The sequence below is a fragment of the Rhinopithecus bieti genome, unplaced genomic scaffold, assembly GCF_001698545.2.
Source record: "Rhinopithecus bieti isolate Rb0 unplaced genomic scaffold, ASM169854v2 scaffold_5216, whole genome shotgun sequence".
Taxonomy (NCBI): Eukaryota; Metazoa; Chordata; class Mammalia; order Primates; family Cercopithecidae; genus Rhinopithecus; species Rhinopithecus bieti.
In genome coordinates this window covers 1,178,104-1,187,091 of record NW_016805021.1, presented here as the reverse complement: position 1 = coordinate 1,187,091, position 8,988 = coordinate 1,178,104, and the positions used below count along the sequence as shown (strand labels likewise).

General features: G+C 39.6%; 1 protein-coding gene across 1 annotated transcript in view; it reads right to left on the bottom strand.

Moving 5' to 3' along the window:
- Positions 1–8,988, bottom strand: part of CMYA5 (cardiomyopathy associated 5) — a 114,662-nt gene that overhangs the window by 26,002 nt on the left and 79,672 nt on the right. Inside the window, exons 7-9 of the mRNA XM_017870909.1 lie at positions 8,314–8,463; positions 5,268–5,414; positions 3,934–4,081 (exon numbers count right to left, since the gene is read on the bottom strand). Coding sequence (XP_017726398.1) covers positions 3,934–4,081; positions 5,268–5,414; positions 8,314–8,463 — 445 coding nt within the window. The remainder of the gene's footprint in view (positions 1–3,933; positions 4,082–5,267; positions 5,415–8,313; positions 8,464–8,988) is intronic.

The following is an 8,988-nucleotide window of genomic DNA, read 5'->3' as shown; positions in this document are numbered from 1 at the left end:
ATCACCACTGATCCCACAGAAATACAAATTACCATTAGAGAATGCTATACACACCTCTATGCAAATAAACTAGAAAATCTAGAAGAAATGAATAAATTCCTGAACACATACACCCTCCCATGACTAAACCAGGAAGAAGTCAAATTCCTGAATAGAACAATAACAAGTTCTGAAATTGAGACAGCAATGAATATCCTACCAACCAAAAAAAGCCCAGGACCAGACAAATTCATGGCAGAATTCTACTAGAGGTAGAAAGAGGAGATGGTACCATTCCTTCTGAAACTATTCCAAACAACAGAAAAAGAGGGACTTTTCCCTAACTCATTTTATGGGGCCAGCATCATCCTGATACCAAAACCTAGCAGAGATACATCAAAAAAAGAAAATTTCAGGTCAATATCCCTGATGAACATCTATGCGAAAATCCTCAATAAAATACTGGCAAACCGAATCTGGCAGCACATCAAAAAGCTTATCCACCATGATCAAGTCAGCTTCATTCCTGAGATGCAGGGCTGATTCAAAATATGCAAATCAATAGGCATAATCCATCGCATAAACAGAACCAATGACAATAACCACATGATTATCTCAATAGATGCAGAAAAGGCCTTCAATAAAATTCAACACCCCTTCATACTAAAAACTCTCAATAAACTAGGCATTCATGGAATGTATCTCAAAATAATAAGAGCTATTTATGACAAAGCCACAGCCAATATCATATTGAATGAGCAAAAGCTAGAAGCACCAGGCACGGTGGCTCATGCCTGTAATCCCAGCACTTTGGGAGGCCGAGGAGGTCGGATCACAAGGTCAGGAGATTGAGACCATCCTGGCTAACATGGTGAAACCTCATCTCTACTAAAAATACACAAAAAAATTAGCCAGGCTTGGTGACATGCACCTGTAATCCCAGCTACTCAGGAGGCTGAGGCAGGAGAATCGCTTGAACCTGGGAGGCAGAGGTTGCAATGAGCCGAGATTGCACCACTGCACTCCCGCTTGGGTGACAGAGCAAGACTCCATCTCAAAAAAAATAAATAAATAAACTGGAAACATTCCCTTTGAAAACCCGCACAAGACAAGGATGCCCTCTCTCACCACTCCTATTCAACATAGTATTGGAAGTTCTGGCCAGGGCAATCAGGCAAGAGAAAGAAAAAAAAGGTACTCAAATAGGAAGAGAGGAAGTTAAATTGTCTGTGTTTGCAGATGACATGATTGTATATTTAGAAAACCCAATCATCTCAGCCTAAAATCTCCTTAAGCTGATAAGCAACTTCAGCAAAGTCTCAGGATACAAAATCAATGTGCAAAAATCACAAGCATTCCTATACAACAATAATAGACCAACAGAGAGCCAAATCATGAGTGAATGCCCATTCACAATTGCTACAAAGAGAATTAAATACCTAGGAATACAACTTACAGGGGATATGAGGGACCTCTTCAAGGATAACTACAAACCACTGCTCAAGGAAATAAGAAAGAACACAAACAAATGGAAAAACATTCCATGCTCATGGATAGGAATAATCAATATCATGAAAATGGCCATACTGCCCATAGTAATTTATAGATTCAATGCTATCCCCACCAAGCTACCATTGACTTTCTTCACAGAATTAGGAAAAAATACTTTAAATTTCATATGGAACCAAAAAAGAGCCTGCAGAGCCAAGACAATCCTAAGCAAAAAGAACAAAGCTGGAGGCATCACGGTACCTGACTTCAAACTATACTACAAGGCTACAGCAACCAAAACAGCATGGTACTGGTACCAAAACAGATATGTAGACCCATGGAACAAAACAGAGGCCTCAGAAATAACACCACACATCTACAACCATCTGATCTTTGACAAACCTGACAAGAACAAGCAATGGGGAAAGGATTCCCTACTAAATAAATGGTGCTGGAAAAACTGGCTAGCCATATGCAGAAAACTGAAACTGGACCCCTTCCTTACAGCTTATACGAAAATTAACTCAAGATGGATTAAAGACTTAAACATAAGAACTAAAACCATAAAAACCCTAGAAGAAAACCTAGGCAATACCATTCAGGACATAGGCATGGGCAAAGACTTCATGACTAAAACACTAAAAGCAATGGCAACAAAAGCCAAAATCCACAAATGGAATCTAGTTAAACTAAAGAGCTTCTGCACAGCAAAAGAAACTATCATCAAAGTGAACAGGCAGCCTACAGAATGGGAGAAAATTTTTGCAATCTATCCATCTGACAAAGGGCTAATATCCAGAATCTATAAGGAACTTCAACAAATTTACAAGAAAAAACCCCATCAAAAAGTGGGCAAAGGATATGAACAGACACTTCTCAAAAGAAGACATTTATGTGACCAAGAAACATATGAAAGAAAGCTCATCACCACTGGTCATTAGAGAAATGCAAATCAAAACCACAATGAGATACCATTTCACACCAGTTAGAATGGCAGTCATTAAAAAGTCAGGAAACAACAGATGCTGGAGAGGATGTGGAGAAATAGGAACACTTTTACACTGTCAGTGGGAGTGTAAATTAGTTCAAGCAGTGTGGAAGGCAGGGGCGCAATTTCTCAAGGATCTAGAACCAGAAATACCATTTGACTCAGCAATCCCATTACTGGGTATAGATCCAAAGGATTATAAATCATTCTACTATAAAGACACATGCACACGTATGTTTATTGCAGCACTATTCACAATAGCAAAGACTTGGAACCAACCCAAACAATAGGCTGGATAAAGAAAATGTGGCACTTATACACCATGGAATACAATGCAGCCATAAAAAAGGATTGATTTCATGTCATTTGCAGGGACATAGATGAAGATGGAAGCCATCATTCTCAGCAAACTAAAACAGGAAGAGAAAACCAAACACCTCATGTTCGCACGCATAAGTGGGAGTTGAACAATGAGAACACATGCACACAGGAAGGGGAACATCACACACCGGGGCCTTTTTGTGGGGTGGAGGGGTAGGGGAGGAATAGAATGAGGAGAAATACCTAATATAGATGATGGGTTAGTGGGTGCAGCAAACCACCATGGCATGTGTATACCTATGTAACAAACCTGCATGTTCTGCACATGTATCCCAGAACTTAAAGTATAATTTTAAAAAAAGCTCTCTAGTTTCATTCCATTATTCCTAAGTTCCATGTCCTACCAAAGTAGTTTATCTCAATAAGCTTGGTTTCAAAGAAAAACTAAAAACCTCTCTATCAAAATATGAATATTAAGAATGATCTGAATATTAATCATGATACATGAAGCTGCTCCACAGCAAGGAGGTGGGAGGCTAAGAAAACACCACCTCGGTAGATAAGTTAACATTTACCAAATGCCTAATGGATGCACAGCCACTTACTGATGAATGTCAGCTTCAGCATCTTAGTGAGAGAGTGTCACATTTCTTTTTTCCTAGAAGAATCTCTTTACATATTTCACGCTTTTGGAGAGGCAGGTATGTCTCCATGATAATATATATGTAATTAGCTCCTTTATGTTACCAATATATCATGGAGACATTCGGATTTACATTATACACAAGCTCACTATTAGTTTCCTGAGTTAGGTGGTACGGATTCTGATCTAGCTAGTAAAAAACCCATAAAATATGCATAAATCCTGCCTAATGACTGAAGTTAAATATACCTCAAAGAATGTTCTATCATTAAAATTCACATACATTTTTCTTACAAGGGAGTTATTCTGCATTGTAGCATGTGTTTTATTACAAACTTGGAGTTCATTGATGAACTATGATAGAGCTGCAAATCAAGTCAGCAGCTTCATTAGCTCAGCAGGATTTTAGGCTACATTTCTCCCTTGGTGAGCAGAAGCCAGAGGGTAGTTTAGGGCCAGGAGCTTGGTTCCTGGGCTCTGGGCAGTCTCTCCCATGGAGAGGGCCCCTTACCTGAGGCCCTCGCCCTCAGAAGAGTGCTGTCTGCAGTACTCCAGAGTGTAGGTCTCCGTGGCCTCTGGGGTGGTGGGCCGCCATCGGATAGTGGCTGTGTTCCAACACACAGTACAGTCCTCAGCGCGGATCACAGGGGTGGAGGGTGCTGCAGAAAGAGAGTCAGGACAGTCGTGGAGCAATGCCAGCTTGCTTTCCTGGGATCTGAGAAGCACGTGGTCTTCCATGGCTTCAGCATGATTCTGTTTTTAATTTTTTTATCAGAAAATGAATTCTGTTTTAAAAACCCAAAAGGGATCAAATATAGATGGTGAAGTCTCTCTCCCTTCTCTGCCTTCCACATTGCCCAGTTCTCACCCATCCCCAAACAGCCCCTAATAGTAGCTTCCTATAAAGCCCACCAGACTTTCTTTATACATATACAAGCAAATCAAAATAAAGATTCTTTCCTCTGTCCCAGTACAAACAAGTTAGCAACGATCTTGTCCTCAGTAAGCGCTCAATAAAGGCTTGTTTTAAGTGACAATCTTGTCCTCAGTAAGCGTTCAATAAAGGCTTGTTTTAAAAGACAAGAGGAAAGGATAAAGGGTAGGAGTAAACTATCTCTTCCCCTGAGGCAGGTTGCCATTATCTTAAAGGCAGTGCAGCCTTGGTTTAGGCTTCATACCCTGTGGAAAAGATTTCATCCTGAGAATGCATTTACAGTTAAATACCACTGCTTAAAACCTTTTGGGGGTTCCCAGCACCCACACACAGCCCAAGCTTCTTACTTTGCAAACATGGCCTCTCTATGTTAGCCTTTCTCATCTTGTCTTACCTTTGCTTAAGTCTAAGAAATAATACCAAACTTCTTAGAGCGTCCTGCACACTCCATACTGTTTCTTGCCTTGATGCCTCTGCTCATGTCTTTTTCAAGTGGAATATCCTCCTTTAACGCATTACTTCCTATTGATCCTTTAAAGCATTTTCTGCAGGCATCAGTTCTAGGAAGCAGTTCTGATCCTGCCCCTGCCCCAGGCCAACTTGAGTGCCCCTCTGGAGTGCTCTCATAATAACTTGTGTATATCTGGATATGGCCCTTACCACACATTTTCTATGATCTTCTGTTTTTCCATCTCCCCACCTGAGCATGAGCTTCTTGAGAACAGGACCCCAGTCTTATTCATCATTGTATAACCAGCACTTGGCACAACACTCAACACACAATAGGTCCTTAATAAACACTTACTGGCTGATCTCAAGAGTCCGTGAAGAATTGAGCTTTGTCTTCTGACACCCTTAGCATCCATAAGTGTTAACACTTATGCTAGCACCCTTAGCATCCATCTCCTTACCTGTCCTAAAGATTGCCCTTTCACTGGGCAGGCTACATCCAGTGAAGTTCACAGCCATCACCCACACTTGATAGCATCGGTCAGGTTCCAAATCTTCAAAAATGCAGTAGCTTTCTTTCACTGTCAGTCTGTATTCTTCTACCAACTCTAGCATAAGACACAATTAAAATCTAAGATGTCTTCCAAAGTTAATTAAAAGTTATAGTTATTGGAAAAAGTCATCCATGATTTTCTTTCAGTGGAAAACTCAAACTGATAACCTTACAGATACCATTATGTGAAAACCAGCTCCTTAGAATACATATGAAAGCAACAGCATTCTGAAAAGAGACACTTAGGATGACATAGTACTACTTGTTAACACTTATCAGAAAATAAGAGCATATTAGTAAGATTCTGAGCTTCATATACCACAATTAAAGTAACTTATTTCAGTAGCGAATATTAAAATTACATAAAGTATATGTTAGCTTAAATCTCAGTAACACATTCTCAAGAAAAACTTAAGAATCCCTGCCAATATTTCAGAAGAGTGTGTCCTAAAAAAAGGACAACTTCATGGTTTTTAAACATCTTTACAGATTAGTAAACTATTTTGGTATTCAGTATGACCTTCCAGGTTTCAAATCCTGGTTCCTTCTCATGAATTCCAGAATTCTTTCCACTAGAGATTTCCACAATTTATAGAAATACTTAAATAACTTTGATAGGTCATAAGCTACTCTTAAGACATTTTCTTCTAAAATTTTAAAATTATTTTACTTTGAATATTTTAGTAATAAACATTATTCAATATCATTCTGAACAATCCTACCAATTTGGGCCAATTTGATTATTCTTACTGAAATTTTATCTCCTTTAAAACATATGGTTTTCTTTGTAAATTTTGCCTATGGTAATTTCAGTTATCCCCCCCTTATTACTCTTGAATGTCACATCTTCAAAACTTTTCCACTTAAGAACCCAGACTGTTTCTTTAAAAGAAAATCGGGAGCTCTTCAACTTAGCAGGTCTCTCAACTGCCTCTCTCCTTTCCAATGAGCTGTACTTTCTGGACAGAAAGTTCAGTTTAAAGAACGTCATAAGGACTTGTACACTGAAGAATATTTCCCCCATATCCCAGAATTTGTGTCTGCATTTTCACTGGAATCATTCTTTCAGGCAAAGTCCTATGATACGGTTTGGTTCTGTGTCCTCACCCAGATCTCACGTTGAATTGTAATTCCCAGTGTTGGAGGAAGAGCCTGGTGGGAGGTGATTGAATCATGGGGGTGGACTTCTCCCTTGCTCTTCTCATAAATGAGTTCTCAAGAGATCTGGTTGTCTGAAAGAGTGTAGCACCTCCTGCTTTATTCTCTCTCTCCTCCCTGCCAGCCATGGGAAGATGTGCTTGTTTCCCCTTCACCTTCTGCCATGATTCTAAGTTTCCTAAGGCCTCCCCTGCCATGCTTCCTGTACACCTTGTGGAACTGTGAGCCAGTTAAACCTCTTCTTCATAAATTGCCGAGTCCTAGGTATGTCTTTATAGCAGTGTGAGCATGAACTAATACATCCTATTACCTTAGCACTCCCTTTAACAATGCGCATAACATATGTGACTAGAGACCCTACTAAACATGGCACGGTATCACAGACTAGATTATCAGATTAGCTAACTGTTATTAACACAGTTCAGGGCACAGAAACAATGAGACACAGGATAGGGAAGTGTTTGGGGTGGGGGTGGGGATGAAACCCACTAAAAAAAAAAGTACTCCAAGCAACAGCTATTTGATAAGAAGGGTCTCAGAGAGCCATGGTGTTTCAGAAAGCAGCTAGAAATAGATAGAGATGAAGTATAGTGTAAGAAAACACACACAGAGACAAACAAACAAAAGAATAAACTTCAGAGCTTGAAAAATGTGTGTTTGACCCCTGCCCCTGTCATGTACAAGTTGCAAGGCCTTGAGCAAACTACTTAACCTTACATCAGTTTTCTCACTTGCAAACAGGGATAGTAACATTTACTTGGTTGTGCTGTAACAGGCATGTGGAAATAGGTCAATAAAACAGGAGTCACTACATTACAGATTTAGATTTAGCCAACTTTACAGTGTGCCTATAACTGCTTTTTTATACTTTTTTCTAAATTAATTATCACATGACATTTCAAAAGACTTAAATATTAGTAATAGTATAATATATTACCATTCATTCCTGATTACAAATTGGGCACCTGAGTTAGGATGCCAAGCCTGCCACATGCTCATCTGGTTTCCATAGTATGTGGGTCTGCCTTCAACAAGCAACACAGAATGGCAGCACTCCCAGCTCTGATTCATCAGGAAGCACAACCTCAAACTGCCTGGCTTCCAGGGCTTATAAGAAGTCCTTCTGAGCCGAGAGATACTTACAGAGGCTCAGGTATAAGACATACCATCCATTCACCCAACTAAGCACTTTCATTTCTATCCACACATTAACTGGGGACACAGGAAGACTCCACCATACCTAGGCCCATGCCTTGGGAACTGTGAACACTGAATGAACCTTGTGGCTTGTTGGTGGCTTTTAGCAAAGACAGACCTGAGAAACTGCCACCCATTACATCTCATGCTTCATCTGCCATTCAGACCATTGCGGATCACACTGTCCTCTCTATGGCTTCTTCCCTAAAAGTAGAACATGTGACACTTGTCTTTCAGGCTTTTGTACTGATTAAAACTTTATTTTCCTTGAAACACTGGTATGTTATCTCCTTTCTGAAAATGAGAACCACTTCATTGAGCCTGTTATTCTGAGAGCTCAAAGCCAAATGTGAATCTCAATTACAATATTCGTGTTGACTATTATAATGTGTATGCCATTTTGTTTTCCTTGATCTTGATTCCCAAATTTTGCTTCTGTAGTTATTATTTCATTATATTGTTGTTGGGGTTTTATTGTTGTTTTGTAAGCAGCTATAAATGCTTTGTGGGAAGAGTCATAATACAGGTATATGTTTAAATACTTCACATGAAGATGCCTGAATATGCATATGCATTTGTATTTGTGTTAGCAATCCTACCATTTACTTCTTGGTCATCTTGTGGCTCCTCCATGCAGTAAACCTGAAATGAATCAATGACATCATCCTTGTTCATGCTCCAATAAACTGCAATTGTTGTGCTGGTGGCAGAATTTGGTTCCTGAGGTTCTAATCTAGGAGGCTGTGGAACTGGAATATAAACAAGATTTATTGTAACTAATGCTGTTTTTATTAATTTGTTGGGCAAACATTACCTACGCTTGTTGAAAAAAATTCAAACAATATAGAAATATATGGTATAAAAGTAGAAGGGCTTCCTTGTTCCCCCAAACTCCCAACCCCAATTATATTTTTTCATTTTTTAATGTAATTTATTTATTTATTTATTTTATTTATTTATTTTTAAGATGGAGTCTCACTCTGTCATCCAGGCTGGAGTGCAGTGGCGCGATCTCAGCTCACTGCAACCTTCGCCTCCCAGGTTCAAGCAATTCTCCCGCCTCAGCCTCCCAAGTTGCTGGGATTACAGGTGCCCGTCACCATGCCTGGCTAATTTTTGTATTTTTAGTAGAGATGGGGTTTAACCATCTTGGTCAGGATGGTCTTGAATTTCTGACCTCAGGTGAACTGCCCACCTCGGCCTCCCAAAGTATTGGGATTACAGTCGTGAGAGTCACTGCACCTGGCCATTTTTTTTTTTTTTTTTTTTTTTTT